This window comes from Sminthopsis crassicaudata, chromosome 5 (genome assembly GCF_048593235.1).
Source record: "Sminthopsis crassicaudata isolate SCR6 chromosome 5, ASM4859323v1, whole genome shotgun sequence".
NCBI classification, from domain to species: Eukaryota; Metazoa; Chordata; class Mammalia; order Dasyuromorphia; family Dasyuridae; genus Sminthopsis; species Sminthopsis crassicaudata.
In genome coordinates this window covers 207,523,722-207,545,914 of record NC_133621.1, presented here as the reverse complement: position 1 = coordinate 207,545,914, position 22,193 = coordinate 207,523,722, and the positions used below count along the sequence as shown (strand labels likewise).

The following is a 22,193-nucleotide window of genomic DNA, read 5'->3' as shown; positions in this document are numbered from 1 at the left end:
ACACAACCTCTACTATACCACCAACTAAATACTAGGGGCATTTAGAGGGAGATATGAAAAATCTAGCCATTAGAATCTCAGGGAAGATTTCATTAAAGAAACAGCCTCTGAAATGGAATATTAAAGATACATAGAAAAAGGAAATAATAAACATATTCAATTGGGTATAGAAATCTATCTTACTCTACAGGAAAATAGGAGAAAAAGGGGGAAAAAAGAAGGTGGAGGTGATGCTAATAGTAGAAGGGATCAGGGACTGGGGGAGGCAGTAGTAGTCAGAAGCAAAACACTTTTAAAGAAGTATAGGGTGAAAGGGGAGAGAATAGAATAAATAGTAGGAAAATAGGATAGGGGAAGTATAACTAGCCATCTTAACTGAGGAAAAACATTGAAGCAAGGACAGATGGGATTTAAACAGGTAGAAATTTGGAAGAAGGGCATTCAAGACAGATCGTGGTTCTTTATCCTTTCTCAAAGAAGAGCATGATGCAGGGAGAGGATGCCATGACATGAAGGGAAAACAAAATCAGCAAAGGTGAGGAGGTGGGAATGTATAGGATGTATTACGGGGCAGTTTGGCTTAAACATTCAATAAAGGAACAATTTAATTCAATTTGCTTAATTTAAATTTGTAAGGGCAATTAGATAATATAATGGATAGAGTATCAAATTAGGAAGACTCATCTTCAATAATTCAAATGTGGCTTCAGATACTTACTAGCTGTGTGACCCTTAAGTACTTTAACTCTGTTTGCCTCAGTTCCCTAACCTGAAAATGAGCTGGAGAAGGAAATGGCCAACCACTCGAGTGTCTTTGCCAAGAAAACTCCAAATTAAGCCATGAAGAGTCAGACATGACCAAACAACTAAATAACAACAAATAATTTAAATTCACTAAATATTTGTTAAGCACGAGGAAGAAAGTGGTTGATAATGTTCAGAAAAATAGGCTGACAATATATTATGAGGTATTTTCAATGCCAGGGTAAAGAATTTGGACTTTATCCTGTAAGCAAGGGGAATTTTTTTGATCAAAGGAGGTATATAAGCAGAATATGGTTTAACAAGATTAATCTGCTTTAGTACAAACTGGAGCAGGAGAAACTATAAGCAAAGAAATAATGTAGATCACTATTGTGGTAGTCTAGGCAAGACATAATAAGGTCCTGAGCTAAGATGATGGTAGTGAGAATGGAAAAGGGAAGAGAAACTGATTGAACAGAGAATTTTCTATATGGAGGACCCTACCACCATCAACAGAGATTACTGTGAAAACATAACTTAAAGTGACTAACAGATAAGACAGGGCTTCTTGAGTTATTTTGAGATCAGATACCCAGTTTCCTTTAAGACTGAAATGATTTCTTTTTACTGGAAAGTAAATTTAATTTTGTATGGTAACCCAAATGCCTCATATGGAGTCACAGGGGGAAGCTAAAGTGTAAAATGGGAGAAATGAAAATCAGTGACTAAAAACTGTTCAAAAGCCTACCCCATGAAATCTGTTATCCCACATGTAGCAGCGCTATGGGCCTACAGACAGTGAGAAATTATTCATAACCTTTACGTGATTTTTAATAGTTTTATAGAAGAATTACAACAATAAGCCAAAGGGGAACTTTACAAGTTGTGGAGGTTTTATTAGTTAATCTTAGTTTGATATGCATAGCTTAGGCCTTAATTTTTCTTAGCTATTTCCTTCATTTCCCTGACTTTGCCCCTTCTTCCTCAGTTGTCCAAAGCCATTCCTCTTTAGGCTGAATGGTAGGGTGAATTCTTTTGTTGTTTTTCAGTCATTTTCCAGTCTTGTCCAGCTCTTTGTGATACAATTTGAAGTTTTCTTTGCAGAAATACTCATGTGCCAGTTCCTTCTCCAGCTCATTTTGCAGATGAGGAAACTGATGCAATTAAGGTTAAGTGATTTGGCCAGAGTCACATAACTGTTAAGTGTCTGAAGTCAGATTTGAACTTAAGAGGAAAAGTTTCCTGAGTCCAGGTCCGGTACCACTGTGCCACCTAACTGCCCCGAGCTCTAGGTTCCTAACTAATGTAGATTCACATAATTTGATTAAACTCTTAGAGGTAAAATCTTGAAGAAACTTCTTTATAATAATTTAACTCAATATTCACACTTGTGCCACCTAGATTGGGCAAGGGCATGCCATGCTGGGCAGTCCTAAGCCAGTGTCTCCCACCATGCCATGCTGGTTGGTTCTGTGCCAGTGTCTCCCATCATGCTGTGCTGGTTGGTTCTGTGCCAGTGTTTCCCACCATGCTGTTCTGGGCAATCCTGCCCACTATGCCATGCTGGTTGGTCATGTGCCAGTGTCTCCCCCCAGTGCTCTCCCTCTTCACCTCAGTTATCTGGCTTCCTTCAAGACTCAATTCAAATTTCTCAGCTTCAACTCTTAAGCAGGAGGTTTTTCTGGTTCTTTTCCCCAAACAGCTGGTGTGTTCACTCTGGGATTGTCTTCCACTTACACTATGTATATTTTGTCTATAATTTTTGTATGCTGTCTTCCCTCTTAGAATGTGAGCTCCTTGAGGGGAAGGACTGGATTTTTATCTTTTTTATATCATCAGTGCATATTATAAAGTGAGTGCTTAATAATTAATTGAAGATTGACTGAGTAATTGAGTAACTCTCAAGATACTGGAGACCCCAGGTGGTGAAACAAATACCTTCTTCCTTGCCTAGTCCAGATTTGTCCTGGATGTTAGAAATGTAAGGAACTTACTGTTACCTTGCTTACTCTAGACTAGGACTTCTGAACCCTTGAGTCACTCAGTCAATAATCATTTATTGTTGGTAGTGGTCCTTTGTTTAGTAAGAAGACAAGTAACATCACGATGCAATAGGTGATGTCTTGATTTGTGTATGGATTGGATATAAGTGAGGTCATGTTGTACAAAGTTAACAGCCTCATTGTTTCTTCCAGAGTCATCAAAGTACAATGGCAAGACAAGAGTCAGGAAGACTGGTGATGGCCCAGGATGCAGTGGATGACCTTCAATGTCTGACCAAGCTCTAAGCATTCCTCAGAGTCTGCTTGAGCCACTTTCCTTAGAATACATTGATTTCATCCGACCATTCTACCAGGGGAAGTCTTCATGTGGTTGGGGTAGACATCCCCTTAGCTCACAGACAGGTTTGGGGCCTGTGTGTTTATAACCTAGTTTAGTCTGTCTGTGAAAACATTTTTACTGGATTCTCCTAAACCTATGAAATTCACAATACATGAATGGAGTTTCTATTTTCCAAGGTACATGGTTCAAGGATTGAAGAAATTATCTAAGTTATATAGACCATCTAATTATTTAGTCTATGCATACTACAGCTTCTTGGAGCCATAGGTGAAAATTATATGAAAGGTGGACACCAAAGATAATTAAACAGTCTCAAAAAGAGCTCAGGAGCCCTCTCCCCAGCAATGCTAATCTTCGAGTACTATGTGTTAAGCCTGGGGGATATAAATAAAAATACTGACAGTCCCTGACTTCTAGGAGTTTACAAATTACGGGAAACTTGTTTTATTTTTTAAAATATTTTGAGATCTGTATTTCAATGTAATTGATTTCCAATCCTAAGAATTTTATTTTTTGTATCTAAAAATATTATTCTGACATTGACAAAGAGGTTCATGATGCAAAAAAAGATAAAGAACAGTAGAATTCTTGACCATGGATGTACAGGAGCCCTGTCCTTAATCCCTTACTCTCTGAATGAGAAAGACCATTCCTTTCTTGGACTCTGAAGAATACTCCTTTGGCTTAAATCATGTTGCTTTATTCATAAATTCTCTCATTCTCTGTTCCCTTCTTCTCTTTCTCTTTTCCTTCCCTTCTGCTATCTTCTATAGAACAAAAGAAGCTCATCTTCATATTAAATATAGGGATATTATGTTTTCTAGAAAAAAATCAATATAAAAATCATAGGTTTTGAGCTAGGATGAACCTTAGGAAACTTACTTCAGTCACTTCATTTTGTAAATGGTGAAACTAAAATCTAGAGAAGGGATGGGATGTAACTTGTTTAAAATTACACAAGAGATGGAAAGTCACAGTCAATCATTCACATTAAAGTCCTCTGACTGAAAATTTCAAGCCCTTTCTACTAAATCAGTAAGGTTCTCTTGAACCTATGAAATTCATGACACTTGAATGAAGTTTCTGTTTCTAAGGTAAATGATTCAAGTAGTTGAAGAAATTATCTAACTTATATAAAACCATTTAACCATTTAGCCTTAATTGGGTTATACATACATACATACACACATACATACATATATATACATATATATATAATACACACACACATCCACATATATCTCTATGGATTTAGTTGCTTTCCAGATGGACTAATGAGCATGGGTTTTGCTATAAAGTTTGTAAAAATGGTAACAATATTCTTTCTGTTACTTAAAATATAAGGGAGTTGTGGTAGAGAAAGAATTATAGACTTATTTAGTCCTCATCAGCAAAAATTTTATGATTATACATGAAATAACAAGAATCTTCATGTTAGCCCTACAAATAAGCCCCAAGTAAAGTAAAAATAAAAGTCACATCTATAAATTTATTAAAACAGAAAACATTACATCTTATCTTACGTAATCAGGAACTGGGAGAATGGGTTCAACAAGAACATTATTCCTCTATCTGTAGATCAGAACTCTCTCAGAAAGATATGCTCACATAAGTCACAGAGTGCAGAAAGCTATCAGAAAAAAATATCACTAGGTGGTTTGATGCAGCTTTTAGTTCATCACCAGAAAGAATCTATTTTCTTTTTTTTTCTTTTCAAATAATTTTTATACTAATACTTTTCATACATTTTATATTACATGTGAACTGCTTTAATAGTGATTCCTTAATCTCAAATTATATATATATTCACATGCATGTACTTCCATTGGTCATTCCTTCCCTATATTTGCAATGCACTTTTAAAAATTCATCTCCACCTATTTCAACCTTTTGAGAATCTATTTTCAACTTCCCTAACTATCTAGTACAGGTTAGAGGCACAAAAGATCTGAGTGAATTCAAAGGGACATGTGGAAGAAGGGATGAAATTGGCATCTTATTGGAGAGAGGATCAGTCAAATCAGAATGAGCTCTCTCAACATCCATCCTACTGGGCTATTTCATTTTCCTAAAAAAAAAAAAAAAAAAGTACATACACACAAAACCCACAAAACCCCCCACAATGTTACAATGAATCACTTCATATTATAGCAGTAACATCAATAAAAGGAATGTCTGATGCTAATGTGCTATAAACGCCTCATCTGGAACTTAAGAAAATTAGCCTAAAACTGCTCACCACGTTCAAAATCACAGTGAGTCATTTCCGAGTTAATTAGGTATGGCAGAGTGAGCAGTAAACCAAGTGTGAAATGCTTTAATGAGGTGTTTCTCAGAGACAAGAGCTTTCCTTCTGAAATATAGGAAAAGTTTTGGTAAGGGGAAAGAGTTAAATAAGTAAGACTGTGTACTCAGAGGACATGAAAACTTAACAGGAATGATTGCTATACTTTTCTGTGGCCCCATTTCTGATAGAAACTCTAACACAATTAGAATTTTCACTGCTTCCCCCTTGTGTCAAATTCACAAAACCCAATTGATTAGGAAATAGAAATTTTATTGAGTAACAAGAAAATCAAACAGCACAAATGCAGTCAGCCTTTCCCTATAGAGTTTAAAGATTTATAACATTATCACCAGGCTAACATCAAATAAAGGCTTATACATGGGGCAGATATTCTGCACACTCATTATATATGCATTGGTTGATGTGGGTTCAATATCTGTCTGTGTTACGGCACTCTCCATCAGATGGTGTACTCCTAGTGTTCAATACTTGGAAAGCATTGCATGCAGAACCATGCTCTGGGTAAGAATGAAAATGAACTTTTGTCAAGTTCAAGATCAAATTCTGATTCTTCATTCCCAGAATAGGAATGCTACTCAAGAGGAAACATGAATTTCTAGTGACGATAATTAATCGAAGTAGAGCCAAAACATGAAAACTGCCAAAGAGCCATTCCCTTAGCAAATAAAGTTAGGATCGCTGCTATCTATCTTGCTACAGAACGATACACTTCAGTGCGATACCCAGAATTCAACACTCGAAAAGATTCAAGATTTCATTAGCATATATGTTACTTGGACAAGAGAGAAAAATCATCTTTTCCATGCCTTAATAGGAGATACTTCAGGAACACTTGCTGTTCCCCTTCTTCTTTCCCTGTGCCCACTTCACCTGGCAGGTGACCAGCTTTCTGGAGATTAGTCTCTGCACAATTAGCTAAGCCTGTATTTGGACAAGAAACTGCTTATAGCTGGGCCCAAACTTGAAATGTTTCCATCCTGAGAGACCCTACCAGACATTGTGCTCCACTGACAGAGTGTTTGAGGATCCAGGTTCATTTTCAACATCATAATGAAGCATTTAATAGAGATGGAATAGTAATAGTAATAATAGATTTTACTATTGGGTTAAAATAAAAGTGCATATTAAGAAGCTCCTTACAGTTTTATTTTATTTTTTCATTCATACCTCATTCTAGCTATTTGGAAATAGGGATATAATAAGATACCCTCCTCTCCCCCTCAACCCAGCAGAACACACTGATCTCAGAAAAGAAGGCAACAAGGATTCACAAGACTTAGATGGTGGTTGAGAGGATTAATAGTATGGGGACATCATACTTCAAAAGTAACCTGTTTCTTAAAAAAGGGATATCACCCCCCAATGACTATCAAATTTGGCTTAAAGTTTAAAGGGCAGAAGATACTATTTCTGCCTCTAACCCGCAGGTTGGGCTACAGAGAAAGGAAAGTAATTACATATGTGAGTTGACCAGAAATTGTGGGAAAGTCAAAAGGAAAATATATAGTGGACTGCTGTTCTTTTTCTTGCATCCTCCTTTCTGCAGGAGACTAATTCTACTCTCTATGCACATTTTCCTTCCTGATGGGCAGAAGAGCTTCTTGACATAGTGCTATTCCTTTTGCTGTGGTTTCCCGTTGGGCTAACACCTCCCCCCATCCCTTCCAATATTTTTTTTTGGTGTCTCTGCCAGAACCTTGATGGAACAGGACATGTCTGCTTCCTTCCTTCCCCTCTCTCTCTCTCTCTCTCTCTCTCTCTCTCTCTCTCTCTCTCTCTCTCTCTCTCTCTCTCTCTCTGCATTCACATACATATACACACAATACACACAGATTTAGATGGATATAAAAAGACGTGGAAATATTTTTTTCCTTTATTTCCCATTTTAATTTTATTTTCATTCCATATCAAAATAAGCCAAAGTATCCCCTAATTCAGATTCTTTAAAAAGTACTGATTGTTTTTTAAAACATAATTTAATTTTATTTGAATGTTTGTGCATGTATCTTTAGAGTTATAATTAAGAATTTATAGTCTCAATTTGTAGAAGTCATTTTTGGCAGTTACATGTTTCCATTGAGCCAGTTAATCAAGAAATTATTAAATAAGTACTTTCTACATGTCAGGCACTGTGCTAACAGGAATGAAAAGAGAGATAAAAAGCAGACTCTGATCTCAAGAAGCTCAGTCTGATGGAAGAGACAACGTTTAAACAACTAGGTGCAAACATGATATAAATAGGATAAATTGGAGATAACTGAAGAGAAAGCACTAGCCTTAAGAGAGATGAGGAAAGGCTTTGTGGGAGAAAAAAGAAGGATTTTATCAGGGATTTGAAGAAAGCCAAGGAATCAAGGAGCCAGAGATGAAGAGGGCACGAGGGATGGCCAGAGAACACTTATGGAGACAGAAGATAGAATGAATGGGTCTTGCAAGAAACAGTAACAGCCAGAGGCACTGGTCACTTTTACTAGTAAGTCTTCATTAACTTCTCCAACCTTGCAAATGACCAGTGGCAAGTTGTGTCTGTTGCTCTCTCTACTCATCACTACTAAATTATCCCAATAGCTGCTAGCTCAGAAGGGGACTCAAATGAGCTGTCCCCGAGGCAATGTTCATAATGCATGCTTCTTGCTTCTGGCTTTATTATCAGCATTATTTTATGAAAAGTAATATTACAATATCCATCCTTCATGAATAGTAGCTCAACTTGGCTTTGCTCATCTCCCTCTACTTCCCTTCATATACCCCCTGCTCCAGCTAAACTTGGGTCGGTCTTCAACTCCTCAACATGGCTCATTCTTTTAGTTCCTGAACTTGGCTCACACTGCTTCCTCTGTCTACAATGTCCTTATCCTCCTATCTGCCCATTGAAATCCTGCTGGTTGGAGCAATGGCTAGAGGAAACTGCAGAATGTCCCTGGAAGAGGGGAATCTCGAAGGATATCAAGTCAACTATCTCCTGGCCTGAATCACCTCACTGTTGAAAAGAGCCTAGTTCTGGCTAAATTTCTGATGTAATAATGGCAAATCTTGTCTCAGTATTCCCTAAATATGTGTTGGGACCCCCAGACCTAGCAACTATTCCCCTGACATCAAGAACATAAAAAAATCACTTGAGACAGTGCATCCATGAAGTTACACATGGTGGCTGCCAAAATGCCATTTGGGTTCCAACAGTTGAGGCCATATCACTAGTGAACAAGGTTCAGGATTTCAGAAGTTTCTCAAGAAAGAACTATCTGGGCAAGCCCAACAGACACCTAAAATCTCCACTGACTGGGGGAGAGGTCTTAATGAATTTGAAATCCAAGGATAGATTCAAGACTCTAGAAAGACAACTTATCATGAATTCACAGAATTCTGTATTAAATCAAGGGAAGGTATTTAAAAAGATCTATTCTCTTAGCAGACTGTCTAGTTTTTGACTCCTACTACCACATGACACAAAGGACATCTTTATTTTCACTAACCTCTAAATGAAATTTAGCACTTCCTCCAATTATAAATGTAGGCAACAGACATTATCCTGAGAAATGGCCCAAAGCTTCTTCAGCTAGATGAAGGGATTCATGAGACAAAACTGATTAAGAGTAAGGCTATGATCACCTCTCTCAAGGAGAAGAGAAGAGAGAGAGAATCTAGGTCAGTCAGCAAACATTAAGTTAGGCATGGGAACAGGAAAGGTAATAAGCTAATAAAAAAAGTGCCTCAAACTCACATCATTAGAATCTGAGAACAAGTGGGGCTAACCATCATGCACACATCTTTGATACTCTCAGATTTTTCAAAGCCAGAAGGACCTTCAATAATCATGTGGTTTAATCCATAATGGAAAAACAACCCCTATTACAAAATACCTGACAAGTCCCACTCTTGCTTAAAGACCTGCATTGAAGGAAATTATAAATCAACCCATTCCATTTTGGGCCAAACTTAATAGTTAAGAAGTTTATCCTGACATAACCTGTTTTAACTAAAAGTAGAGCCAACTCACTGAATCTAACAAAAAATAGGTCTAACTAAAATATATTCAAATAGCTAAATCTTCTGAGGTTTTTAAGAAAAAATACTGGAAAAAAAGAATAAATACTGGAATCTATTTCCTATCTCTCAGTAACTGAACTCTTTGACATATGAAACCAACATATGCACTAAAATCCCAAAGTTAAGCGTGGTAATAATAATAATAATAATAATAATAATAATAATAACAGACTTATGTAGTATATCAAGGTTTCATGAATTAAAGCATTAGCTAAATTGAATCCTTTATGTCAATTCAATAGTGAAAACATTTATTCTTTAGAAACAAAGGAGATCTCATGTTCTATATCCTAATAGGATTTCGATTTACATTATATTAGGGTAAATAGTCTGGGAGTTAATGGTTAATAACATCTACCCAATAACTATTACCCACTAAAAAATAAAAATAAACAAACCCCTCCAATGTGGTATGCTATTATTTACACAGAAACCAAGGGAAGAAGTACAGTATAATGGCTCTCAATTGGAGGATCTAGATTCATATCCTGCCACTCATCCATGGTTGTGAGAGTCACTTAACCTTCCCTAGGCCTCAGTTACCTCCTGTGTACAATAAGCAGGTTGAACTAGATGGTTTCTTCACATTCTTTCAAGTCAATCTCTTCAGGAGATAGCTGATATTTAGAAGGGGAATGTGACAAAAAGTACCAAGGGACCAAGTGCATTGTCAAATTTTTGAACTGACTAAACTAAGGAAATATAACAGAAAAGGCTAGAATAGGATATATATATATATATATTATTATATAATAACATTTTTTCAATAAAGACTTAAAAAAAAACCTCTTGGTTTTGAGGTTTCCTCCATGGCTTTCTCCACATATTCTAAGATTTTGTGAAACTGTGCACAAAATACTCTATTTTCCATTTTTACTGATTGTTCCTCATATTTAAAATTATCTTCCTTGAGAAGCTAGACAGTGAAATGGATAGAGCATTGCAAGTAAGAAGGACCTGAGTTCAAATAGGGCCTCAGGAATTAGTGGTGTGACTGTGGGTAAGTCACTTAACCTTATTTGTCTCAGATTCCTCATTTATGAAATGAGCTGGAGAAGGAAGCAATAGGCCACTCCAGTATTTCTGCCAAGAGAAGCTCAAATGGCAATATAAAGAATTGAACACAACTGAAAAATAACTGAATAATAAAACCTACTTACTTTACTTGGAGGGAGATTCCTTAATCCTTGTCTCTACCTCCTAGCTATGTAGTTTAATTCAAGTTTCAGGTAAAATCTCATCTGTCTAAAGCCTTTAATTAATTTTTAACTCCTTTCCTCTTAGATTATTTCCAATTTAGCCTGCACATCTTTAGTTTGCACATGGTTATTTGCACTGGACTGTAATCTTTTTGAGTTGCTTATGTTAAATTGTAAGTTCTTTGAGGGTAGGGATTCCTTTCATATTTTTTTGTATCTCCAGTATATAGCAGGCACTTAATATATGCTTGTTGACTTGACTAGACTTTGAGCTCTTCCATTAGACTCTAAAACTCCAATTCCTAAAGAGGAAGAGCCTGTTTTCTTTCCTTTCTCTGTATGACCAGCACTTGGCCCAGTGTTTGGTACATAGCAGGTGCTCAATGACTTAACTTTCTTTCTTTTTGGAGTTCTTTAAATACAGAGTTGCGGAATCATTCTTTTCCAATGCTGAATAATTTTTTAAAATTCATATGTATGAAATTTCCATTTTATCCCCTTGTTTCCAACCTTGGTTAATACTATTTTCTCAAGGTTGAATTATATATTCAGCCTTGATTTATATTCCACAATGGAGAATTTTAAATTATTTCTGCTTACCATGCTCCAGATCATGCACACATCTTTGATACTCTCAGATTTTTATTAGACTATTATATAGTCTAGATAGGATTCTTAAGCAGAGGCCTGGTCTAACAGTGACCAAGGTGCTTGCCTTATTTGGTTTCCATGGCTGAATTTCTTACTATCCTTATGGTTAACTTTGATTATTGGCATTCAAAGCCTAGAGGATCAATGCTCAATCTGCATAACTCTACTGTGATACAGAATTTTCAGAATTTCTTTAGTAAAAGAATTATATGTTCAAAGTCCAAAGAGAATGGAGACTTTAGAGAAATTTAAAATGCTTTATTCCTCCTTTCTTTTTGTTTTCATTATAATCTATGTTGAGAAGGAATTAAGGATCCATTTGTTACAGAGAGATGCTTTTTCTGGGAGGGACATGGCATTGTACAGAAGTAGAATTCTAGGGTTTGAAATATAGAAGTAAATAAATGTGGGGCCAATATAATTTTTACAACTTAACCAGAATTTCTGTAAGCCTGATGATTTCCAAAAGCCATTTATATGGCTCTATTAAACAGTAAGAAAACATATATATATCTATAGCCTATCGACACAGAAAACTTGGTGATCTTCCAATAAGTAAGACTTGCAACATTTGTTAAGTCCTTGGAAAATAAGGCGATTCTTTTTGTTGCTCTGATCAAACAAGATAAAGAAACAGGATTTACTTACAGCTTATGGTGATTCCAAGCTCCACACTGTGTTTCTTGGGTAGCTTCACATGAAATGTTCCACTGCTTGGAATTACAGACTCTGTAATGAGAAACAAAGTTGATTTATGATATTTACAGGACACCAGGAAGGATATTGAGCACCAGCAAATGAAAATGCATTAGGAATACTTGCATTATGATTGCCAATCATAAAATGTAGGAATGATGAGGAAATGGGCTAAGTTCTGCAAAATATTCTCTGGCTCCAAAATGCTAGTGACATACATATTTTATGGGACCATGAATGTCTAGCAATAACATTCTAGTTGGCTTATTTCTCCTTTTATATTCCACTTTGCCAAATCCTATCATTTGAAACCCAAATTAAAGGCCACCTTCTCTGTGGGGTCTCACTAGATAATTTGGGCCCTTGAATCTACACATTCAAATTATTAATTTTAAAATAAATACATCTCCCATATCATTGCAATGTAGGATTTCCTTAAGTTATCCACAGTGATAAAAATGACATAAATTGTCTCTTTGACTGTCAGCTAGGTAGTGCAGTATACTGATAGAGTACTGAACCTAGATTCTAAAGAAGACCTGAATTCAAATGTGACCTCAAATACTTACTAAGTATGTGATGCTGGATAATTCATTTAACCAATCTGTCTCAGTTTCCTGAATGGTAAAAGTAGGATATTATCTATAATCCTCCCAAGGATGTTATGAGACTCAAATGAGATAATAATTATAAAATACTAAGGTCAATGTTTAGAACATATAAATGCTCTATAAATATTAGTCATTATTAAAGCACTTTACAAATCTTAAACTCTATGAATGCAATTGTTCATGCTATTATTGTGATTTTAGGAGCCTAGAATTTAGAGTTGGAGAGAACCATTTGTAATATATATGAGGAAAATGAAGTAATTGAGGAATAACTTGACTAAGGTCACATAGTTATTAATAGAGTCAGGATTCACACTCAGGTCTTCTTAACTTTTAATTCCATGTTCTTTTCTCTATGCCATTTATCTCATTTTCTCTTTCTCATAATTCCCTTTTGAACGTCCTCATGAATCAAGGATAGAAGTGTATATAATAACGCAAATAATTCATCTTCTATATCTTTATAAGTTTTATAAGTCATTGTGAAGATGGAGATTTCCCACAGAAGGAGTAGTTCAGAAAATCTTTGATCTTCAGCAATTCTTTGTGAATACCCCTTGGTAAATGAGAACATTTAGAGAATCTAAAATTTGGAAGAAAAATTTGCCTCTCTGTGGCCCTTGGTAGATATAGTTTTATTTTTTAGCATTTGTATCTGACGCATAGTAAGTGCTAATGAAGGTTTACTGAATAATAACAGTTAACACTTATGTGGTTGAGTCACAGCACAGTTAATAAAAAACAATGGTAAAGTAAGAAGGCATTCTCCCTCAGGTTTTCTATAGTTGCTTTCTTCATCATTCAGTTAACTCCTCTGATGAATCATGTGGCTCACCTGCTTTTTCCCCAAATCTGCAGCTCTTTCATTTTCTTCCCCAACTGTCTACTCATCAACCCTTAAAATTGCTAAATTTCAGAGCAAATATGATTGAGCAAATTGTTGACAGTGAAGAGTAGTTTTGTGTTATCTGCAAATTTGAGGTAATGCCTTTATTCTACAAGAAAAAAAATCCATTTACTTATTGATTGGATTGATTGTAAGAAAAAGGAAGAAAGTTGGAGAATGAAAAAAGAAATGTCAACATCCCATGAACAAAATATGAAGTATTAAGGAAATTTAAAATTCTCTTCACAAGCACCCAAATTATAAGGGGATTCAAGGAACCTTATCATAGAAAGAGTCAGTTCAAAATAACAAACATTTATAGGTACAAATCTATAAGTCACTGTGCTAGGTGCCAGGAATAAAAAAAGATAGTGAATTGTAATATCTGTCTTCAAAATACTGGGTCTGGAGTCAGGAAGACATCTTCCTGAGTTCAAATATGGCCCCATATGCTAATTTTGGGATCCTGAGCAAATCACTTAATCCTTTTTGTCTCAGTGTCTCATCTGTAAAAAGAACTGTTGAAGGAAATGGCAAACCACTCCATTATCTTTGCCAAGAAAACTACATATGGGGTCCCAAGAATCAGAACAAGACTGAAAACAACTGAGTAACTATTGCCCTCAGAGAAATGATCTAATAAAGGGATCATGACATTTACATAAATAATATGATCCAAGACAGGATATGATGAAGCAAACATGAAATCCAGTAAAATATATTTAATAAAATGGACTGAAGAAGGGGGAAAAATAAGAAAAGGCTTTGTGGAGAATTACTTTTTATCATATCTTTTTCTCTCTCAATATTTTATTCCTAGCAACTTCATCTACTTCCATAGCTTCATTTATCACTTTTGTGTAGGTGACTCCTAACTTCTTTTTTTTTAAATAGTTTTTTATTTCAAAATATATGCAAAGTTAGTTTTCAATATTTACCCCTGCAAAATCTTGTGTTCCAAATTTTTTCCCTACCTTCTCCTTTCCCCCAGACAGCAAGCAATTCAATACATGTTACACATGTGCAATTCTTCTAAACAAATTTTCACATCTATCATGCTGTGCAACAAAAATCATATCAAAAGAAAAAGTTAGAAAGAAAAAAATAAACAATAAAAAAGGTGAAAATACTATGTTATGATCCATATTTAGTCTTTATAGTCTTCTCTCTGGATGCAGATGGCTCTTTCCAACACAAGTCTATTGCAATTGCCTTAAATCACCTCATTATTGAAAAGAGCCAAGTCCATCATAGTTGATCGTCACATATTCTTGTTGCTGTTTACAAGGTTCTCTTGGTTCTTATATAAGTCTTTCCAAGTTCTCTGAAATCAGCCTGCTCATCATTTCATATAGAACAATAACATTCCATAACATTCATATACTATAACTTGTTCAGATACTCTCCAACTTAGGGATATCCACTCAGTTTCCAATTCCTTGCCAGTACAAAAAGGGCTGCCACAAATATTTTTTTTGCACATGTGAGTCCTTTTCCCTTTTTTTATGATCTCTTTGGGATACAGACTGAGTAGAAACACTGCTGGATCAAAGGGTATGCACATTTGATAGCCTTTTGAGCATAGTTCCAAATCGCTCTCCAAATCAGTAGGCTACTAATTTCAAACATTAAATTCTCATCTATCCTCTAAGCTGAGACGTATCTGGGCTGGATTTTGAGGAAAGAGAAGAGACAGAGACATCTATTTCAAAAATAAGAATGAATCTATTGAATGCATGGAGGTAGGGGAAAGAAGATGAGTTTGAGGGGAAGCCAGTAGCCCAGTTTGTTTGTAATATGGAATAGATGAAAGGGAATAGTTTGCTCTGAGGTTAGAACGATGAATTTGGGTCTTCCATGCCAAAGTAAAGAATTTGATTTGATTTGACGAGTAACAAAAAGCTACTAAAGATGCTTAAACAGGGGAATAATGTGGTTAGACCTATCATTTAGAAAATTTATTTTGGTAGGTCTGAGGAAACTTCCAAACAAGAAATGTTATCAATCACTTCATTAAAATGAATGGGGCTGTCATTAAAAAGTACCACCAATTATTTACCAGAAGCAAACCAAACTCTCCTCCATCTATTAAAATGAGGGGATTAGAATAGATTTGGATCATCTCTACAATTCTTTCAAACTCCATGTCTTATAAATGGTATTAATACTAACTTTCCAAGTTGCAATGAATATATATTTTCAAATTGCTACTTTCCAGCTTATTTTAACTTAATGAAAACAATAAAACTGAAAGACAGTGATGTGAGATATTGGAAAAAATTATACATATATAAAGAAACAGTTATAGCACACTAAAGATAAAAGATGTAAAAATAGCCTTTGCACATGAAAAAGTATCCATGAATATCCATGGTAATATATAGAAATAAATCCACATAAATCATCAGCATTTTTATATATTACTAACAAAGTCCATCAGCAAGAGATACAAAAGGAAATTCTATTTTAAATAACTGTAGATAACATAAAATATTTGGGAGTCTACCTGCCAAGGCAAAGTCAGGAACTATATAAACAAAACTACAAAACACTTTCCACACAAATAAAGTCAGATTTAATCAATTGGGAAAATATCATGGGTAGGCTGAGTTAATATAATATAGGGTATATAATGTAATAAAAATAACAATTTAACCTAAATTAATCTGCCTATTTAGTATCATACCAATAAAATTCGCAAGAAATTATTTTATATATGTAGAAAAATAATAACAAAGTTCATCTAGAAGAATAAAAGGTCAAGAATTTCAGGAGAATTAATGAAAAAAATGCAAATGATGGTAGCCTTGCTATAGCAGACCTAAAACTATATTATAAAGCAGCAGTCATCAAAACCATTTGGTATTGGCCAAGAAATAGAGTAGTCAATCAGTGGAATAGGTTAGGTTTACAGGATAAAATAATCAATGACTATAGAAATCTAGTGTTTGACAAAACCAAAGACTCCAGTTTTTGATACAAGAACTCACTATTTCACAAAAACTGCTGGGAAAACTGGAAAGTAGTGTGGCAGAAACTAGGCATTGACCCTCCTCTAACACCACATAACAAGATAAGGTTGAAATGGGTTCATGATTTAGACATAAAGAATGACATTATAAGCAAATTAGAAGAACATAGGATAGTTTACCTCTTAGACCTATGGAGAAGGAAGAAATTTTGGGCCAAAGAAGAACTGAAGTACATAATATAATCAAAATTATCTATTTTGTATTCAATAAAGTTAAAAAGTTTTTGTACAAACAAAGCCAATGCAGACAAGAACAGAAGGGAAGTAATAAACTGGGAAAAAAAATTTTATGTTCAAGGGTACCGATAAAGGACTAATTTTTAAAATATATAGATTTGACTCAAATTTATAAGAATTCAACCCATTCTCCAACTGATAAATGGTCAAAGCATATGAACAGACAATTTTCAGATGAAGAAATTGAAAACATTTCTAATCATATGAAAAGATATTCTAAAACACTATTGATTAGAGAAATGTAAATTAAGACAACTCTGAAGAACTATTACATACCTCTTAGATTGGCTAAGATGTTAAGAAAAAATAATGATGAATATTGAAGGGGATGTGGGAAAACTGGGACAATACATTATTGGTAAAGTTGTGAACTGATCAACCATTCTGGAGAGCAATTTGGAACTATGCCCAAAGAGCTATCAAACTGTGCATACCCTCTGATCCAGCAGTGTTTTTACTGGCTTATGTCCCAAAAACATTTTAAAGAAAGGAAAGGGATCTATATGTGCAAAAGGTTTGTGGCAGCCCTTTCTGTAATGACAAGAAACTGTGGATGCCCCTCAATTGGAGAATGGCTGAATAAGTTGTGGTATATGAATGCTATGGAATATTATTGTTCTATAAGAAATAATCAACAGGTTTATTTCAGAGAGCCTGGAAAGACATGGACTAATGCTAAGTGAAATGAGCAGAACCAGGAGTTCACTGTATAGAGCAACAGCAAGATTATATAATGATCAATTCTGACAGACATGGTTCTTTTCAACAATGAGATGATTCAGGCAAGTTCCAATGGCCTTGTGATGAAGAAAGCCATCTACATCTAGAGAGAGGATTGCAGGAACTGAGTGTGGATCACAACATAGCATTCTCACTCTTTTTGTTGTTTACTTGCATTTTGTTTTCTTTCTCATTTTTTCCCTTTTTGGTCTGATTTTTTTTAATGCAGCACAATAATTGTAGAAATATGTGTAGAAGAATTGCACATCTTTAACATACATTGGATTATTTGTCATCTAGGGAGAGGCTAGGGCATGGAGGAAAAATTTGGAACACAAAGTTTTGCAAGAGTCAATGTTGAAAAATGATATATGCTTGTTTTTAAAATAAAAGCTTTAATAAAATAAAAAAAGAATGGTGTTGCCATCAACAGAAATAAAGAAAGTGGAAAGTAAGGAGGAAGGTGATGAGTTCAATTTTGACATGTTAATTTTGAAGTGCTGGAGAAATATCCAATATCCATCATGCATCTGACGTTATGGGATTGGCTTTCAGGGGAGAGATGAGAAGTGGATATTCAGAAATTAGGAGTCATTTCTACTAACATTATTAAAGTGGATAAAATTCCTAAAGGAGAAAATAGTGAAAAAGAAAAAGATATGATAAAAAGTAAGGTAAGATTAGGATAGCAGAAAGGGAAGAGAGAACAAAGGAGAGCAGAAGTGAATTTTGGCAGAAATTCCTACTACCTGAAGCAAGCCTAACAGAGTCCCTTATATTCAGGAGGTGCATAATAAATGGTTTTGGAAATATACTGTTGAAGTGAATCTAGGTTCTTATTCAAGAAGGTGTGTGTGTGTGTGTGTGTGTGTGTGTGTGTGTGTGTGTGTGTGTGTGTGTGTAAAACAGAGAGATGAAGCATATGTGATTAGGAATGATTTCCTGAACTTGTCCATAAAGGGAAATTCATGAAATCAGATTATTTGGAAATCCTAGCCTACTCTGGATACCTTTAAAACATATTACTCTCTGTATACTGGTACCTCTTTGTAGAAGCACTCATCCGAAATAGTGACTGTGTTTGTGTTTAGCTGTATCTGATTCTTCATGATCCCATTTGGAGTTCTCTTGGCAAAAATACTGTAGTGTTTGCCATTTCCTTCTCCAGCTCCCTTTACAGATGAACACACTGGAAAGGGACTTGCCCAGGGTCACACAGCTAGTGTTGAAGGCCAGATTTGAATTCATGAAGATGAGTCTTCCTGAGTCCAAGTACAGTGTTTTTTTCACTGTATCCCCTAGCAGCCCTAAAATAGTGACTTAGTAATTATCAATATTTAGAAATGGTGACTTTGTGAAAATTCCAAGCTTAAACACAGTAATGTACTTTTAATGCAAGTGTGATGAAGTTTCACATGGTGGCTGTTCACATGGTGACTGTTCATATAAACATATTCACAAGCTTTTCACGTGAAGGGTTTGAAAGAATCAGAACTCCAGGGGAAAAACGCTCCAGTATGTTAATGTGGCCTTTAGTTCTTGAGATAATGGAGTAAATTAAGCAAATCAAATTTGGAAACAAATGATGTTTATTTGCTTAGCATCCCTGTGACCATTATATGTTTTCTCCCTACTCTCTTCCATTTTCTTTTGTTGACATGTGTAATTAAAAGCACATTTGTGTAAATAAAGCTTTCCCCCTCTCTTCTATACAATTAGTTGGCTTCCTCTTCTTAACACAGCATGAGGACTGCCAAATCAGGTCTCATCACCCTGAAAGAATGTATGAGATTAAAGAGATTTGGCACTACTGAATAAAAGAGATTAATGGGGTAAGGGAGATGTGTTAGATACCGTTCACACACCCCTCCAAAACTTTGAAATATCGACTTAATAAAGGGATGAAGAGAGCTAGTCTTGAAAGACCTTTCATATGAATTTATTTCCAGAGCTACTTTTTCAAATAAAGTTAGAGGCTTCGAAGACCCATAATGTTAATCTAGATTGGAATTCAAGAAATGAGAGAGTTGTAGTAGATCTCTAAGGCAGCTAGGTGGTTCAGTGGATATAGGCCCTGGGATTGGAATCAGGAAGTCGCACCTTCCTGAGTTCAAATTTTATCTCAGACACTATATGATCCTGAGCAAGCCATTTAATCCTGTCTGCCTCAGTTTCCTCGTCCGTAAAAATGAGCTCGAGAAAGCCCTAAAATTGGATCACAATTAGACATGATTGAGAGAGAGAGAAACAGAGAGAGAACACCATCAATATCTTTGAGAAGAAAGCCCCAAAATTTGGTCACAAAGAATTAGACATGGCTGAGAGACAGAGAGAGAGAGAGAAGAGAGAGAGATAATAGAAAGAAAGAGAAAGAGAAAAAGAGAGAAGAGAAAGAGAGAAAGAAAAAGAGAGAGAAGAGAAAGAGAGAGAGAAAAAGAGAGAGAAGAGAAAGAGAGAGGAGAGAAAGAGAAAAAGAGAGAGAAGAGAAAGAGAGAGAAGAGAAAGAGAGAGAGAAAGAGAAAAAGAGAGAGAAGAGAAAGAGAGAGAAAGAGAAAAAGAGAGAGAAGAGAAAGAGAGAGAAGAGAAAGAGAGAGAAGAGAAAGAGAGAGAAAGAGAGAGAGAAAGAAAGAGAGAGAGAAAGAGAGAGAGCGCACACATTCAGGTATAAGAGTTAGTAGTACTAAGTTACATAAGTGGGAGACAGAACATCCTCTGGACAGTATGACCAGTAAGGTAGGACCAGAGAATGAGTGGTGGAGAGTAACATGTTTTTAAAAAATGAAAAGATAGAAAAGTGTCAGATTATGAAGAAATTTAAATTCCAAACAGAGAAATTTATATTTGGTTATAAATGTGTCAGAGAGTTTATTGAGTGGAGGGGTTGATATGGTCAGACATAGGTACTTTAGGAAAATTGCTTTGGCAATTGTGCAGAGAATGGAGTAGGGATTGGAGTAGGGTGGGGGGTATTTGAGGCAAAAAGCCCAACTGTAAGGTCATTGCAATTGTTCAAATAAGAGATGATATGGATATGGATGAGAGTGTGGTAGCAGGAATGGAAAAAAAGGGGACATAATTAAGAGATTACAGAGAAAGACATTACAAAATTTCACGACTGATTGAGATATTCACTTTGAATAAGGAGTCAGACATGATACTGAGGTTGCAAACCTGAAAGAATTGGAGGATAGTAATGTTTGTAATAGCAATAGAGAAGTTCAGAAGAGGGATGAGCATGGAGAAAAAGATAATGAGTTCTGTTTTGAACATGCTGAGTTTGAGATGCCTATGGGACATTCAGTTCTCAATATACAACAGGCATATGGTTATGTGGTGCTGAGAGTAGGGCTGGAATCATCTGCATACAGATGGTAATTGAACCCAGGGGAACGGATGAGATCACCAAGTGAGAGAATTACACAGAGAGGGGATGAATCTGCTAGAAGAGACTAGTGGGGAAAGGATCAAGGGTACACACAGACAGGGTGTGGTCTTAGCAAGGAGACATGCCTCATTGTTAGAGGCAGAAAGAAAGTGGGGGGGGGGGAGAGACAGAAAGAGACAGACAGACAGACAGAGAAAGAGAGAGACAGAAAGAGACAGAAAGACAGTGACAGACAGAAATAGAAAGAGACAAATAAAGACACACAGAGAGACACAGAGAGAAACAGAGGCAGAGAGACAGAAAGACTGAGATACAGAAAGAGAGACAGTGTGGGGGGAAAGGAGGGTGATATCAAGAAAGTTTTTAAATGAAAAGGGGAAAGGAGGGAGCTTATGTCAAATAACTTCAACTGTCTCCATAAAGTAAGAAACTTGTTCCTTAGCAGAAGGGATTAGGGAAAAGATATATTGAAGATTTGGAGAGGGAAAAGAATTTTGTAATAGCTTCTATGGGGAATGAGATAAGGAATCAATTAGAGAAGAATAAAAGGATTGACTTGCTTGCTGGAAGGGCCCAGCTGAAGTTGTGGAATGGGTGAACAAGTTGTGGTACATAATTGTGATGGAACACTACTGTGCTATATAACAAATAGTGACCTCCAAAATCTTAGAAAGACATAAATAGACTTCTTTCCCTCCTTTCTTCTGTTCTGTCCTCCCTACCTTCCTTTCTTCCTTCTGTCCTTCCTTCTTTTCTTTCCTTCCTTCCTCTCTTCCTTTCCTTCCTTCCTCTCTTCCTTTCTCCTTCTCTTCCTTCTTTCCTTACACAAGAAAAGTATTTGTTTTGCATGACTATACATATTTGTGACATGTTTTACTTTTGTTGCCTCTTCAACAGATGGAAGACGAGAGAATTTGGAATTAAAAAATCTTTAGAAAAGGAAAAAAAACCATAAAAATAAAATATAGATTCAAATATCACTTCTGATACACTGACAATGGACCCTCAGTAGGAGTCCTAAGTCATGTAGCTGCTTAATACTCAAGAAATGCCCTACGACTAGAAATTGTGGAGAAGGGGTTGATTTTCATCAGTAGAGTTCACTTACTTGGGAGTTTTCTATACTAATGAAATCATGTTACAGTCTCTATCTTTTTAGTATAAATATAGGTCTAAAAAGAAAAACTCATGAGTCAAATCCAATAAGGCACAATTGAGTAAAGATAAAAATAAAGTTTCTTATTTGAGACCAAAATATCAACTGTACAAATACAGAAAGGTTAAGGTGTGGTTAATATGAAAAAGACCTGATTATTCCTGTGGAATGCAGGCTTC

The 22,193-nt window shown here is 35.7% G+C and overlaps 1 protein-coding gene across 11 annotated transcripts in view; it reads right to left on the bottom strand.

Annotated features, from left to right (window-relative positions):
- GRIP1 (glutamate receptor interacting protein 1) overlaps positions 1-22,193 on the bottom strand; it is a 762,478-nt gene that overhangs the window by 82,194 nt on the left and 658,091 nt on the right. For all 11 annotated transcript variants that reach the window (XM_074269703.1, XM_074269706.1, XM_074269700.1 and 8 more), the window contains one exon: positions 11,941-12,021. In XM_074269703.1, coding sequence (XP_074125804.1) covers positions 11,941-12,021 — 81 coding nt within the window. The remainder of the gene's footprint in view (positions 1-11,940; positions 12,022-22,193) is intronic.